Consider the following 16627-nt stretch of genomic DNA (forward strand, 5'->3'; position numbering starts at 1 on the left):
GTATGGTGTTCTTGGGATGCAACTCAGTATTCTTCTTCCTCCAAACACGACGAGTTGAGTTTATACCAAAAAGTTCTACTTTGGTTTCATCTGACCACATGACATTCTCCCAATCCTCTGCTGTATCATCCATGTGCTCTCTGGCAAACTTCAGACGGGCCTGGACATGCACTGGCTTCAGCAGCGGAACACGTCTGGCACTGCGGGATTTGATTCCCTGCCGTTGTAGTGTGTTACTGATGGTGACCTTTGTTACTTTGGTCCCAGCTCTCTGCAGGTCATTCACCAGGTCCCCCCGTGTGGTTCTGGGATCTTTGCTCACCGTTCTCATGATCATTTTGACCCCACGGGATGAGATCTTGCGTGGAGCCCCAGATCGAGGGAGATTATCAGTGGTCTTGTATGTCTTCCATTTTCTGATGATTGCTCCCACAGTTGATTTTTTCACACCAAGCTGCTTGCCTATTGTAGATTCACTCTTCCCAGTCTGGTGCAGGTCTACAATACTTTTCCTGGTGTCCTTCGAAAGCTCTTTGGTCTTGGCCATGGCGGAGTTTGGAGTCTGACTGTTTGAGGCTGTGGACAGGTGTCTTTTATACAGATGATGAGTTCAAACAGGTGCCATTCATACAGGTAACGAGTGGGGGACAGAAAAGCGTCTTACAGGGGACGTTACAGGTCTGTGAGAGCCAGAGATTTTCCTTGTTTGAGGTGATCAAATACTTATTTTCCACCCTGATTTACGAATAAATTCTTTACAAATCCTACCATGTGAATTCATGGATTTTTTTTTTTCACATTCTGTCTCTCACAGTTGAAGTGTACCTCTGGTGCAAATTACTGACCTCTGTCATCATTTTAAGTGGGGGAACTTGCACAATCGGTGGCTGACTAAATACTTTTTTGCCCCACTGTATAATACTTACCACTATTTTAAAATAAGTTTCCATGTCCCCATCACCAGCCCAGAAAGAGAGAAATTTGAGAGTAATAAACAACCTTATAAGAACGAGTCAGTGGAGCTAATTTTAAAATTGTGTTGTTCAAATTGTTGTTCAAGACAATGACTAGTAGTAAGTACACTGTGGATATTAGCTATTTGTAGAGCCAAAAGGTTTAGCCAAAGTTTTATAATGGTATATAAAAATTGAAATAAGAACCTGGATTTAGTTTTATGGTGTGCATTCAGGTTGCCTACCAGCCCGACCTCGAGCTGAGAACGCCATCATCTACCTGCTCAATCGTGTCTATGCCCATCTGGACCAGTCGGCGAGCACAGTAAGAGTCATGTTTTTTGACTTTTCCAGTGCATTCAATACCATCAGGCCGACCTTCCATAGTGATAAGCTGATAGTGATGCAGGTAGATGCCTCTCTGACAGGAAGACCAAGATATGCGTCTTCAGCATTGTGTGTCTGACAAAAAGGGCCTGTATTTGTATAGCGCTTTACTAGTCCCTAAGGACCCCAAAGTGCTTTACACATCCAGTCATCCACCCATTCACATGGTAATCAGCAACCTCTTTCCCCTCTACACCTCAGACTTAAGCCACCGCACAGAGACCAGCCATCTTCATGTTTTCTGATGATTCTGTGGTGGTTGGATGCATCAGTGACGGTGATGAGACAAAGTACCAGGCTGTGGTTCTCTTTTGTCATGTGGTGCAGCTCAATATGACAAAGACCAAAGAACTGATTGTGGACTTTAGGAGGACCAGGAAACCTGTGACCCCTGTTTCAATCCAGGGGGTCGATACGGACATTGTGGAGGACCATACATACCTTTAAGTTTACATTGATAATAAACTGGACTGAGTTAAAAAATACCACTGCACCTTAAGGTAGGAGAGGCGGATGTTATCCAAGATAAGGACAATGCTGCACAATACCTCCCACCCACTCCATGACGTGTTGGCCAGTCACAGGAACATGTTCAGTGAGAGACTGAGATTACCCAAACGCACCACTGAACGACACAGTTAATCATTCCTGCTTGTGGCCATCTCCCTGTACAAGTCCTTAATCTAATGCACAGTACACATTGCAATAGTTACATCCTGTGCACATCCTCTACAGTGAGAATAACAAATGACAAGTTTTACAGCTCAGAGTAAAATGTAAATCATACATATTAAATCTCTGTGATGTTCTGGATATGTATAATTTAGTAATTTGTATATATTAGAGCTATTTCTTATATTTTGTATAATTGTAATATATTGTATTATTCAATTTAGTTCAGTGCGTTACTGTTCTTATTGTCTTGAAGCCACTGTAACCATATAATTTCCTTAAGGATTAATAAAGTGTTCTGATTTTGATTCTGATACATTTAACAAAATTCATTCTGTTTTAAGATGTGTCACAGCGGACATGAAAAACATTTGCATTTGAGTGTTTACATTTGACCACAAGAGGGAAGAATTTGCTAGTCATGTAAACCTGTAAAATATCTGATAATAGTAAAACATCATGAAAGTAACATTTAGTAATTTTATGAGTAAAGAAAGTTAAACTTTGAGGGCATGTGAAAGAAGAGCTTAAAATTAAATGTGTTCATAGACTTAAACTTATAATTAAACAAAAGAACTAAAGAAGCTTAAAACACATTATTGTAATATTTCCATATCAGTTAATGTGGAAGCAGTAAACACTGGACCTTTAACAAAACACTACAGACACAGTGAAGTAAAACTGGGGAATTGTTTACTGTGTTTCCGTAATGCATGCATGAGTAAAACATGATTTGTGGTTAGTGTAATGGGATGAATTCTGCAACACAGAGCTAACCTTTACAAATGTGGGTAGTCTTTGCTCTGTTAAAGAAGACACAAACACAAACACACAAGACACACACACACACAAAAAAAAAAGAAGACACAAACATCATTTAGTTCCTTTAACTGTCCCAGAAGGTTTGTAATTTATTAAACTGTGGAGACTGCAGATTTAGGAGGTTGGGAAGATCTGGAAGCCAGTGAATATGGTGCTGGCGCTGGCCTGGCCTGTCAGGATGGTGTTTGTCTTGACTGTCTTCAGTGAGACCACGTCGCCAACTTCCAGCTCCAGAACTGCCGTGCCAGAGACGACCAGAAACCCATTATACTGGTCACACAATTCCATGTCACTTACACCATTTTTCTCCAACTTCAGGCACACCTAGAGGATCACAAGTCACACACAGAATTTTATTTATTATAAGATTGTAAACAAGCATTCCTTATATAAGAATTATTTCAAGAGGTGTGACTGCATTTTACATAAACTTTACAAAAGTTGTTTTTGTAAGAATCTAAATAATACAAAAACAAACAAAATTGTAAATAATAGAAATCATGGAAATCATCGCAACTTTATATTCTAAAAGATTTGTGTATTTTACATTTATTTTCCAACATAATGAGGAAATACAAAAATATAAAAGACAAGGATTGGCTTAAAGACTGGCAGAAATAAAGTAATGGAGAAAAAAAAATCATTTTTTTACAGGCTTTTTCCAAAAGGTTTAACAATCATTGCTAATAATGATTTTTACAATCAAACAATCAAACCTATCAAAATGTATGAAATGTGATCACTGGAGTTGTTGTAGTTTCCCCTCCCTGATAATGCATATTAATTTATAGTTTTCTGAATATTTCCCAATTTGGAATCAAAATCCAGAATGAAGTATTTTTTTGTTAATGTAGAAATATTTAATTTCAAGTAAGAATTCAAGAGATATTTAAATATATATATAAAAACTTTGATATCAATGTTCTCATTGTGGATACTGTTCCCTTTTACTATCAGGTGGAATTATTATGAGACTTTTAATATTCATACTTTAAGTTGTAAGTACTGAGCTTGAAAGTTGAGTAGGAAACATGACAGCAGTTTAATCTATACAATATTGGAACACTAAAAAGGAGAAGGACAAACACGAACTTGGCAGAAACAGAAAATACAGAGTAGTTTTACAAGAATAAATTATTCATACTCACCTTATACTTTCCTGAGATGTGGTAACTGAAGAAATATATGCCTCTGTTGGTGCAGATGTACGTTGTATCATTTGTCAGTCTTTCTCCTCGAAACGGTTCATTCTCTTCAGCCAAAATTGGTCTGTGGGAGATTTACAGATCAACAACGATAGTTTGTTTTTCTGTTTTTTTAAGTTTTGAGTTGTGCTAGTTCTTACAAAACAAAGAGCTGTGGTTATTTTTTATTCATAGCAATGTGTGTATTAGAGATGTGCAAAGCAGCCGGTATTTGTATCTGTACTTGTATTTGTTGAGGAGGGAAAAGTATTTGTATTTGTATTCGAGTAATATTTTTTAAAAATGGGTAAAAATCCAGTTTTTTTGCGTTGCACTTTTAACAAACATTATAGTGTAAGTATTCTTTAATTATATCCATTATAATAATTATGGATATGCAATATTAGTTGATGTTTTCCCATAAATCCAGCAATGAACATGTAACAAGGAACGTCATTGAACGTCATTGCCAGATGGCTCAGCAGCAGCAACATTCTTCTATTCGGTTCCCCAAATCCATGTGGGGAGTTTCAGCTAAGTTAATGAGTGACAACTACACAAGCATTGTTTTAACCTTGTTTTAACCTTTTTAACCGAACGTTAACGTTACTCTGTCAACAGCCTATTGTCTAAATTACTGAGCTAACAGAGCTATGTAAAGACAAAGGAACACCAGAGCACCCAACTGCAGACGTCAATGATGCAGCGCAATGGCATAATCTCCCGATCTTCGCAAAAGTTATAAACTGGAACCCAGTTCAGGTACAAAAATATCAATTCAGCAAACATTGTGAAGCAGTTCACTCTTTTTTCGAGCCTTTTCTGTTGCTGTGTGGAGCAGTGCGTGTCAGTCACCTCTTTCACATGTCACTCACTCATCTAGTCATGTTCTGCGGTCTCATAAGGAAACTCAGGTTTTTAATAGATAATAATATAATTTAATATAATAAAGTTTGTCTTATTCCCGAACACAAATATTTTTTTTAAATATTTGTTCAAAATAAATATTTGTAAAAAACACGTTATTTGTGCCTTTCCGAATACCATATTCGGGTTCGGCTCCCCCTCCAGTGTGTATTACTCTAATTAAAACCACATTTTAATAGAGTAACATCTTGTTGGGTTGAAAAAGTTTAAAAAACACTATTTGAAACAATAACCACCTCAGGATGATGTTTAATGAGGTCATAAATCGAAGGAGCTGAGTGTCGTTTTTCTATTAATCAGATTTTTTGGACCAGTCACCCCCTGTTGGCCAGTAGAAAGAATGCAAGTTTAAGCAGTGGCTGCATTTTTCAGACCTGGAAGCTATTGCCATCTTTCATATACAGTCTATGGTTCAACTAAGATTACACAGTGTTGATGAATCTGTTACTTACTGTTCATGTTTTTAAACAAAAATCTAAAACTTGTTATGTGTGGAGACTTTACTATATGCCGCTATTTTAGTCAGTGTTTTTTAAATAGAATAACTAAGTTAATCAGGTGCTCAGTGGTCACTTTATCTGTCATCCAATCAAACAGTTTTTCCCTTTTTGTTTCCTTACCACTAGCTTTGGGTAGTTTCTATATTTACCTAGCAATTCTGAAATAAAATATCACTCTTTTTTCATTCTGAAGATTCAAAACTTTCAGCACACTGACCCATTGAAGATGATGGGAGTATCTACTACTGATGATGTCGTAGATTTCAAGGAGAAATAGGATTGTTGTTGGCCAAAGGGGCTTCCCTTCGGCCCGCGTAGACCTGGTAACCCCCTACTGCCTGGTTTGCCTGGGTCCCCTTTCAGTCCAGGTCGCCCTGGAGGACCATTTGGACCAGGTTCTCCTTTCTGACCCCTGATGGTATGATCTGCCTCACCTGCTCATGCAAATAAACAGTTATTACACAGCATAAAAATATCAGTGGAAATTGAAACTGAAGTACAAGATAATCAGTTATCTTTTGGCCAGCTTGGCAAATGCACCAATGAAGTGTTTTTAAATCTGTTAATGAAGAAGTCCTCTGACTAAATAGATGTTTTAGTAATAGGAACGAAAACCTGCACTCCATATAGTGTACAGTTAATATTGAGTATTTATTCTCTTCATGTGCAGTCTGCGCTCACCGGGGTCTCCCTTCTCTCCTTTAGCACCATCATTGCCGTTGGGCCCATGAGTGCCTGGTATCCCAGGAATCCCAGGGATTCCCCCATTGCAGGACTGCATGTCAGCTGGGGTGATGTGAACCAGAAACAGCAACACTGCAGTACTGCAGCTCAGCCACTGGAGGGCCTGATCACACAGATATGAGTTACCTTTCAAAAAAATAGACCCTCATATAAAAAAACAAATAAACCAAAACATAAAAATAAAATAAAATAAAGCTTTCAGAAGAATTTCCATCTAAGTGGAGTGACAAGCTACAAACTGAAGATATAACTTTTTAAAGATTGTATTGAATCCTTACAAAAATAATAAATTAAAATACAAAAAATACAGGAAAATGTTTAGGATAAGTACATTTGAGTCTTTAAAAAGAAATCTGTAAAAGACAAGAACTCTAAAACATTTAACTACACTTAAAAAGTGAAAGATAATTGACACCATTGAATCCAACATGAACAACCATTCAGCAAGAAATGTGAGGAAACCCAACACTTCTGTACAAGTCTGTACAGTTTTGTCTGGCTAGCTTTTTAGTATCTGTAAAAATCATCTCACCATTTGCAGGTAATAAAGTGTTTCCTGCTGCAGCGGAGCGATAAGCTGATGGGGAGCGGAGATGAAGACTTTTCGTTGTGCTTCACTGTGACTGCCACAGCTCAATCGGGCGAAAAAAGAGGAAGTGAAACTTAAGAGAGCAAGAAGAAAAACTATTGGTGTCACTATTAATCCTTTCTGTGGTACAACACTAATTCTTCACTCTGTAGGGACTTACAGGGACAAATCCAATCTGTGGCCCCCCTATTGGGTTTTGAAGATACTGCAGCAGGTCTTTAATAGGCCGTTTAGGTTACCAGAGAAATATGGTCTGGTCTGATTATTTGGGCTTTCTCTTTATTGCTGTAGGCTCTTAACCTTGCAATGAAAATTGCCTTGAGATGATGATGTTGTTGTGATTTGGTGGTGTGTGAAAAAAAGTGAATAGAATAGCTGGGGTACCTGGAGAGAACCCATGCAGAAATGGGGGAGCATGCAAACTACACTGGAGTCCACAGACCTCAAGATTAAAACCTACGACTGTCTTCCTGTGAAGTAAAATTACTAACCACTGCATCTCTAGATATACTTATTCAAAATGAAACACCCAATAATCACAAAAAATGAATGAAATAAATGTTACATCTAATTTGACATTGGTTATGAACAATACCAAGGAGGAAGCGCTGAAGTGTTAAACTGAGCAGAGATTTATTGTTTTTGCATCATGAACATCCAGAAATGATTTGCCTTTCAACTATATATATGATTGTACATACTCTTAACTGCATGTTTGGAAATGCTACACTGATTTTACAGTTTAAAAAAAAAAGATTGTGAGGCCCTGTCTCTGCTAAAAATCTAAAAATATAACGTAAGTTATTCAGTTTTATTTTTTATTCAACACTGGTTTAAGACTATTTTTTTTTATCTTGGAGGAATATAAACCAACATCATCACATCAGATATCATTTTACAACCCATGCGAAACTGATTGGATCCATGAAGCAAAAATACATTTTTATAGGGAAATAACTGTTTTTTTTTTTGTTTTTTGTTTTTAAAGAGGTGGCAACTTTAAAGCTGAAATACATGATACAAAACATTTTGGCCCCTTCTTCATAACAACTGGGGGTGGGGGAAAATTTCTTAGAACTCATCCACCAGGATAACTCAGTTTGGATGATGTTTATTGACAAATGTCCTGACAAAGACAGCTGTAGTTGATCAGTGTCTTTGTGTTTTTATGTTTTTAAGTCCAAATTTAATCAATAAAGAACTTTTGAATTAAATGGCTCAAATATATATTGTTATTAAAATATTGTGAAGTGAAAATATAGCAAAACAAAATGGAAATTACATCCATCAGTCTCATTTACATTCTACCAGTAATTTCCAGCATGTTATATATTTCAATTTATCTACTTTTTCCTGTTTGTTCTGTTCTCATTTGATTCTTTATGATTATTGCATTTAGTCAGTTTTACCCAAGAAAGTAATTTTTTTCTGAAACCTTCTAAGGAAGTGAAACTGTTTCAGATAAGGTCAGAGAAGTCTCCACCAAATGAAGAATTGATGATGAAGCATCACTGAGGGCATCTGATTAAAAAAATCTTTCCTCTAAATTAACATTTTGTTCTGTTTTTCTATCAACTTCTTTTTTATTGTCAGAAAAACACAGTGTTTCCAGGCAGTGTGCGGCTGAACTCCTAACCTCATTCTGGATGTTGGTATCTGTTCCACAAAATATTTGATTTGCTCCACATTATGTAGCTGGTGTTTATTTTTAATAATGGCATCCTGTTAATTTGCTAGTTTGGCATTTTCTCTTCTCATATCCTCTTTTCATTTCTTGCATTTTAGATCGCAGCAGCAAATCATCCACGAAGTGGTAGGATGTAATCACAGAGCAGTGTCAGCAGATGCTGAGACATGTAGTGTCCAGGTCGCCAACTCCATTGCTAAAGACCTTGAAACTTCAGTTGGCCTTGAGATTAGCTCCATTCCCTGAAGCACAGAGAAGTTCATGAAATTAGTTTCCATGACCAGCAGTTCCAGGCAAGTCTTACCTCACCAAGAGTAATGCAAAACACCAGATGCAGTGGTGTAAAGTACACCTCTACTGGAGTCTAGAGCAGTGACGATGTATTTTTTGGAGTGGCGAATCACGCTTCTCCGTCTGGTAATCCGATGGACGAGTCTGGGTTTGGCAGTTGCCAGGAGACCTTTTCTGCATTGTGCCACGTTTGGTGGAGGGGGGGATTATGGTGTGAGCATGTTTTTCCCAGAGGCGCTACAGTGCTCAGCCCCTTAGCTCCAGTGAAAAGAACTCATGTTGCTTCAACATACATATCAGCATACTACATTTTGGACAATTTCATGCTCCCAGCTTTGCGGGAACAGTTTGAGGATGATCCCGTCCTGTTCCAACGTAACTGCACATAAGTGCATATAGTTAGGCCCATAAAGGCATTGATGAGCAGGTCTGGTGTGGAAGAAATTAACTGGCCTACACTGAATCCTGACCTTAACCTGATTGAACACCTTTAGGATGAATTAGAGCGGAGACTATCAGGCCTTCTCATCCAACATCAGTCTAACCTCACGAATGCACTTCTGGAAGAATGATCAATAATTCCATAAAAACAGCTGTAAACTTGGAAAGCCTTCCCAGAAGATCTGAAGCTGTTATAGGTGCAAAAGCTCAGATGACGTCATATTAGACCCAGCTGATTAAAAATGGGATTTCACTGACATTCATATGTGTGTGAAGGCAGACGAGTGAATGCTTTTGACAATGTAATGTATGTGTGCACTCATGGTCACTAACTATGGTGCGATAAGTCATTCATAGCTGGATGTAAACAAACACCTCCACATTCATTCACTTCATACTGGGGAAACTAAGTCCCTGACTGTCTTCCTTTCATCAGCAACCGAAGCAAATCCCCTATTTCTGCTCTGGTCATGCAGTTGAGAGTGTGGAGGATAGATATTGTTACCTTAATGCACCACAATCATCTAAACCTATTCCACAGGTTTTATTGAACATCACATAGTACCTGTCATCATCCTGGGTCTCCAACTCAGTATTTTAAGATTTTTTTTTGTATTTGGTTTTTTGTGTTTAAGTTTGTTTTTTGGTAATATTAGTATGTTGTTGTTTTCCCAGGTCATGTATCATATCCTCTGTTTGTCATCTGTTCATATCCTAGTTTGTTCTCTTTTTGTGATCCATTTCTGTATCTCCAGTCATGTCCCTGTGTCTCACTGGTCTCCCTGTGTTCTGCTTTGTTTGTTCTGTCAACTTCTTATGTCTTAGTCCTGGCCACTACGTCTTCTCGTGTGCGTTCACTTTTACTTCCTCTGTCTCATTGGTTAGATTCTGTCCAGTTGTTTTCCCAGGTGTGTCCACTCTGCCCTAATCCCCTCCTGTGTCTGTCTCCCTCTATTCTTTGTCGTATTCTCCCTCATGATGTATGTAGTCTCTGACAATCAATTTTACTGCTAGTTTGTTCAAATGCGACTTTCTTTTACTGATTTTGTTCTCTTTGCTGTGTGTGTGTGTGTGTGTGTGTGTGTGTGTGTGTGTGTGTGTGTGTGTGTGATCATTGAAAGTGTGGTCATTTTTGAAGTGAACAGAAAAGGAAAATATATAATAAATGGAGACATTAATTCAAAGAATCACAACAACACAAAGGCTTGGTTGATGCTCAGCTCTTTATTTAGTTTGTTTGTTTAAACTATGTGACAGCGAGGCACGGAGCTGATGGGACATTCTGTGCTTAAATGTGAACTCGAGATAATGATGGAAATTAGAAAAATCAAACTGTGTTTGGAAATGCATTTAAAAATCACACCCATTAATATCAACTGAGTCTGCAGAAAGTCTGAGTATGAAACCAACTTTATTAAACTGAACAAGAGAAACTTCAAATTTTAGACAGAACCATCGACAGTCAGTTACAGACACAAAGATCTTCTCCATTTGAAGTGTCAGCTTTTCAACTGATAGGAACTCAGAGCTGATTCAGCAGAAAGAGAATAAAATGGTGCATGTTGGCCGCTGAATAAAAATGAAAATGAAAAATAAACATTCTGTGCCTTTTACAAAGGTAAATGATCATTGTGAAGAAACAGTAAGAAAATGTTTTCATGTTGTTTCAGTCATTCAGCTGTCAAACTGTTTTCTGTTTCCTGACCTGGGGGTGGTCAGTGAGAGTGAAGCAAGAAGCCAGAGAAGATGCTGTATCCGTTTCGTGTTCCTCTCATCGCTCTGTAGTCTTTAGTCTCCAACCAAACCTCTTGATCTTTTGACACGTACACCGCCAGGCCACCAGAAGTCACCTAGGATCAGCGGAGTTCAAAAATTAAATGGAGGATATATCTATTTCAGAGGTTAATACACTCTGACCCAATAATAGGAATTGTTATCGTCTGATGCTTGTACCTGTTTCCCTCCCTGCCGATGATCGCAGAACGATGCCAGCAGCATGTTGTCACGCTTCAGCAACACACACAGTTTTTCATCTAACGAGGCATGGTACACAAAGTAGTACGTTCCTGGGACCCGACACCTACATGCGACACAACAACACAATGAAGATGATTCTATACAAGTGGATTTGTTTCTTATGTCTTATGTCATATTGGGCAGAATTACTTTGTTCAAAACAGCGGAGTTATCAAAATGTTATTCACAGTTAACTCTGGAATATTTGGTAACAAGGAAATTTCAGGACTGGACTTCCACCGGTGGTATGCCCTCAGTTCAGTGATGTGGATGGATGAGTGATTTTCTTTTTGCAATGTAGTGTGTCTCAGCAACTACAAGGTGAGACCATAAAGTTTCAAGCCTTTTGACGCCTGTTTCAATTCAGTTCCTTTGCTTCTGCACATTTGGACAGCTTTCTAGAGCAATCAGTAGAAGACCCAATCTAACCTCAAAGCCTTTGTTGTTAAACTCTTAACCTCCTCTGGTAATTCTTTGTTTTTACATTCATCAGGTCCCAATATGCCCCAAATATCAAAGAGAAATTAAAAATGCATGCCATGGAAGAGCTGGGGTCTTAGGAGGTTAAGATTTTTGGCAAGAGGAAGTCACAGAGTGCTAAATCTGGGGAATCGAGTGGATGGGAAAGACGCAAAGACTGGATGCAAAGACTCTTGGTGTAACTCATGAAGCAAGAAGAACGTGGAGCTTGATGACTGGAATTAACTGTGCATGAGTGTTTTGATGTATGCAGGTTTATACACCGCTCTGCTTTTAATCATTACTTATTATTAATCTCTGGCTGTCTTCCACATTTTGTCTTTTGTCCTGTTTTCCTCCCCTCACCCCAAACTGGTCATAGCAGATGCGTGCCCCTGCCTGAGCCTTGTTTTGCTGAGAGCCTCTTCCTGTTAAAAGAGAGTTTTTCCTTCACTCTGTCGCCAAGTGCAAGTTTTTTCTCTGTATTACTTTATGGTTTTTAACTTACAATATAAAGTACCTTGAGGCAACAGTTTTTGTGATTCGGTGCAGACATGCTCATGTGCAGTCCTCCAAAATCCTAATTATGATGGTGTGGTAGTGTTGTCTCTGACTGTTATAGTATGAGTGCTTGAACTCTATGATCATTGTGAAATGTATTATTATGAAAGTTTGAGCAGGAATCATTGTTGCCATCACGTTTCACTGCCGAATGAGTCTTTACAATTTTAAAACTAACATTAATCATTCAACATTAAAGTGGCAAACACACCTACAGTGATCGGTCTGGCCTGAAAGAAAAATGTCTCACCTGAAGCGTCCTGTGTTTATGTTGTAGTCATCGTTGATGTTGGTGATTGCATCTGTGAACTTAATGACGCTGGCTTTATCTGGGTATTGGTTTGTCGCTCTGGCCACACTGAAGGCCGCCTGCTGCTGGACTACAACAGCCCTGCAGCAACAGAGAGTATTTTTTTAATAGAACAGGGTGCCATTTTTTTAAAGCAGCTAATTAATGCAGAACAACTGCAGTGGACTGTTTTTTTGTTTTGTTTTTAACAGTGAACATAATGCTCTCATCTTGAATCCTCCCTTTGCAAAACTTGCCTTCCTATGATGCATGATTCTGCTTCTTCATTCACCTCTTTTTACTCTCATCATGTTTATACATCACTATGCATTTAATCATTACTTATAATAATAATAATAATAATAATAATAATAATAATAATAATAATAATAATAATAATAATAATAATGTATAATTTATTGATCCCCGTGGAGAAATTATTAATCTCTGGCTGTCTTCCACACTTTCCACTTGTCCTGTCTTCCTTCCCTCCCTCACCTCCCAAATGCCACGACCCTCATTTGGCTGTCCCTCCCTGAGTCTGGAGGTTTCTTCCAGTTAAAGGGGAGTTTTTCCTTCCTACTGTTGTCAAGGGCTTACTCATGAGGGGTTGTTTGATTTTGGGGGGGACTTCGCTCCTACATTATTTTACAGTCTTAACATAACAATATGAAGTGCCTTGAAGCAATTATTGTTTTGATTTGGAACTCTTTACACAAAATTTAATTAAAATGAATGAATGAATTAAACATAGGTTTAAAAAATAAACTCATTACCAGTTATACATTTCATATAGTTAAATCAAGGAATGGCCTTTTTTGTTTCATATAATTAATGTAGCACACATAAAGCTGGAGAAGCATTTAACCTGCTTTAGGTCTCAAGCAGTTGTCTCATTTGGCCAGGGTATAATCCAGCTTTGACAGTTTACTGAGTAAACTGTTGAACTGTTTACCTACCCTTGTTCTCCTGGTTCTCCCGGAGGTCCGGCAGTTCCTGGGGTACCTGGCTTCCCAGACTCCCCAATCTGACCTCTTTTACCAGGGGGCCCCTCTGGCCCGAGCTCCCCTTTCTCTCCTTTCTGAGGCCCAAGACCACCTTGCAACTTTGTTCCTAAAGAAACAAGTTCGAAGCATTAGTACATTAATGTAATTACTTTCCTCGGTGATCAGTAACGTAAGGGATTACAATCTGACATTTAGTTGAATTAATCCAGGAGCCGTAAGTCTGACCAGCACTTAAACAGAAGTCATTTTGGTTTCAGCAGACAGACTTTTGCAGATGATTATATCACGTGCAAGTCCCAATAATTCCAATGTTCAGATGTATGAATCTGTGCATTCATAGCTCTGCTGCTAACATTAGCCACAGGGATTGCTTCCAGAGCTATCTATGGTCATCTATGGTTGCAGTGGAATCGTTTTGGTGATGAAGGCTTCTAAGTGAGTGATAAGACCCAGCAATATATGTGTGGCAGGCCTAAGAAGCGCTGGCTGAATGACCTAAATACAGCGCTTTGTTTGTTCTCTCCTTTTGTAGAGGATACATTGGTGACAAAATGATTTTTCCCTTATCATAACCTGCTTTTACACAGTTATGTTCTAGATACCTGGATCTCCTTTCTCTCCTTTTTGTCCATCACGACCATCTCTTCCAGGAAGCCCAGGAATACCTGAAGATGGTCAGAAAGTTCTAATGAAACTCAAAAAACCAATAGAGAACAAAAACACATCAGTCTCAACAATCATGTGCACAAAAATGCACTCGCCTGGCATTCCGGGCATCCCTGTAGCTGGACAGGTCTCCATAGCGATTAGCCCGGATATTGCCAATGAGAGCAGGGCTCCAACAGTGAGGAAACAATGGTGGAGCATGATGGATAAATCCTGAGAGGGAGGAGAAGTGATGGAAAAAGATGAGAAGCAAACAAATAATGGAGCAAAAGAAGAGAAAAATGATGTTTTTTTTATTAGTAATGTCTTAACTTATATTGGTAGATAGACTGTAGTGATGAGGAAGGGTTTTTCTATAAAATGAAGAAATGAATATTTTGCAAGTATCTTTATGGCTCCACATTATTGTACTGACATCATAATCAATCAAACCCTCTTTGATTCCTTAAGCTATTTTAAAAGAACTGTGATTTTATGTTTGGTCAGATCTCTCTTGAAAAGACATTTTTAGTGTGAGTTACATTTTTCACCTGGATAAGTACCCAAAATGTAACAGTATCTTTGCTTCTACCTTGTGATAGATGTACTCTTTCTGGCTTAAAATAGCTTAATATTGTTCATGAGAAAAATGTTAGTCATATTTTTCACAGATTATAGGCCAATAAGTCATTTATAACAAGTCATGTATCGCTCTAGGCACATGGATAAGGAGAGTGGATTAGGAAAGGAAAGCAAAGACAAAGAGGAATGAAAGGAGAGGAGGAAACAAGGACAACATCAAGGAGAAAAACAAGCGCTGAAATAGCAACAAGTGCAAAATTATTTGTCAGAAACAGAAAGGTTTTTTTAAATCAGTTATTGAATTTAAATTCCTCTGTTAATGCACGGGACACACAAACATAATAAACAAACGGGAAACAGGAGACCCTTTCAATGAACGCTTCAGAGTAACAAACAGATCAATCAGTAGCTGAACAGATAATTCATCATAAATGTAGAAACCTCACCTGAGAGAAAAGACGGGAGAATAAAACCAACCACGATGAGTTAAACGCAAACTGAAGAGACGCTCGGAGTCGTGTTACAGTCGCACAAGGAAACCAAAGTCAAAAGCAAAGATTCAGCAACTTTACGTCACTGATTATTTTCTATGCTGAGCAAATGAAGTTCTGCATTTCTTGGTTTTACTGACAGCTGGAAGCACAAGAAAGAAAGAGAGAACAGAGAAGCAAATCCTAAACTAGAAAGTTAGCAAAGTTACCAGAACCTTAAAAAAGGCTCCAGTTTTCTTCTTTTAATCTTTCCAAAAGATTTCTGAACATTTCAGATGTTAGCAGTTGTCAGGTGAGGTCTTGGTGATGCATAAGGAAATGGGTGGTTTTGTCATTGTCAAGAAATCCAATTAAATAAACAAAATTAACCACACCATTGTCTATTCATCATCAAACTGAACAAACTGAACTAATATTCCCTACACCTTTTTTCCTTAACTCATTTCAACTCAATTTCCTTTCCACGATTCTAAAATATTACACCACATAGACTCAATGAAATAATCACAACCTCTAATCTATTGATTCTTTTTTCTGGACATGAATTTTACTGGGGATTTTTTTTTACCATTTTGCTAATCAAGATTTTCTGTCCTTACGGTCTTTTATATATTAATCCCTCTCTATATACACAAGCTTAATATTTTCCACTTTAAAGGTCAAAACATTTGGAGACTGGCATGTGCCAAAGACTCAAATTCAATATGTTGTTATTTGAATTATCATTGGCTTCTACATTGCTTTCTGAGGGATTTTGTCATTGTTGCTGCTGTTTAAATGAGTTTGGATTCCTCCATCAGCTCACACAGAATCACTGTGGATGTGGTGAAAGGTTGTGCTGCATGCCATGGCATGCCACCTATAAGGCATGAACCCTTTCTCGTGTGTTTTAGCTCTGTGGACACAAAATATCACATTGCATCATACAAAAATATCTGCATTAAAATGATATTTAATCTACATTTTGTATCATTGTTGATGTCTTGGTTTTTTGGGGTTTTTTTTAATGTAACTGGTTGTTGTAACACAGTTTCTCAGACTTCTGGGATAAATAAAGACTTTTATATTCATAACATGGATCGGGTGAGGATATAAGAACTATGCTAAATTTAAGCATTACAAAATACCTCAATTTAGGAAAAGATTAAGGTTTAAGTTAGATTTGGAACAGCTCTGATTTTGTATCCCTGTTTATGGTTGCCATGGTGATGCATTTTGCCTGGAATAACTACCTGCTGCATTACTCATAATGTTGTGCTTACTGTTTTGCCCTCAGACCAAGCTCTTCGTTTTTCAGTGTAATTTAAATTACAAGCAATGTGATCAGTTTAGTTACTTTTTTAAATAAACAAACTGACATTGTATTGTCTGTGTTACTTT

At 37.9% G+C, this 16627-nt stretch overlaps 2 protein-coding genes across 2 annotated transcripts; both read right to left on the minus strand.

The window, feature by feature from the left end:
* Positions 1-2688: 2688 nt before the first annotated feature.
* c1qb (complement component 1, q subcomponent, B chain) lies at positions 2689-6895 on the minus strand. Its single transcript, XM_026167353.1, has 5 exons — positions 6722-6895; positions 6127-6292; positions 5663-5879; positions 3983-4103; positions 2689-3158 (listed from the first exon to the last, which is right to left on the minus strand). The coding sequence occupies exons 1-5, from the start codon at positions 6722-6724 to the stop codon at positions 2949-2951; spliced, it is 717 nt and encodes a 238-aa protein (XP_026023138.1). The 5' UTR covers positions 6725-6895; the 3' UTR covers positions 2689-2948.
* Positions 6896-10402: 3507 nt separating this feature from the next.
* On the minus strand, positions 10403-15324 carry LOC113022203 (complement C1q subcomponent subunit C-like). The gene is made up of 7 exons (XM_026167352.1): positions 15203-15324; positions 14291-14408; positions 14132-14194; positions 13482-13635; positions 12484-12624; positions 11151-11277; positions 10403-11047 (listed from the first exon to the last, which is right to left on the minus strand). Exons 2-7 carry the CDS (start codon positions 14394-14396, stop codon positions 10913-10915), a joined length of 726 nt encoding a protein of 241 aa, XP_026023137.1. The 5' UTR covers positions 14397-14408; positions 15203-15324; the 3' UTR covers positions 10403-10912.
* Positions 15325-16627: the final 1303 nt, after the last annotated feature.

The sequence above is a fragment of the Astatotilapia calliptera genome, chromosome 5, assembly GCF_900246225.1.
Source record: "Astatotilapia calliptera chromosome 5, fAstCal1.2, whole genome shotgun sequence".
Taxonomy (NCBI): Eukaryota; Metazoa; Chordata; class Actinopteri; order Cichliformes; family Cichlidae; genus Astatotilapia; species Astatotilapia calliptera.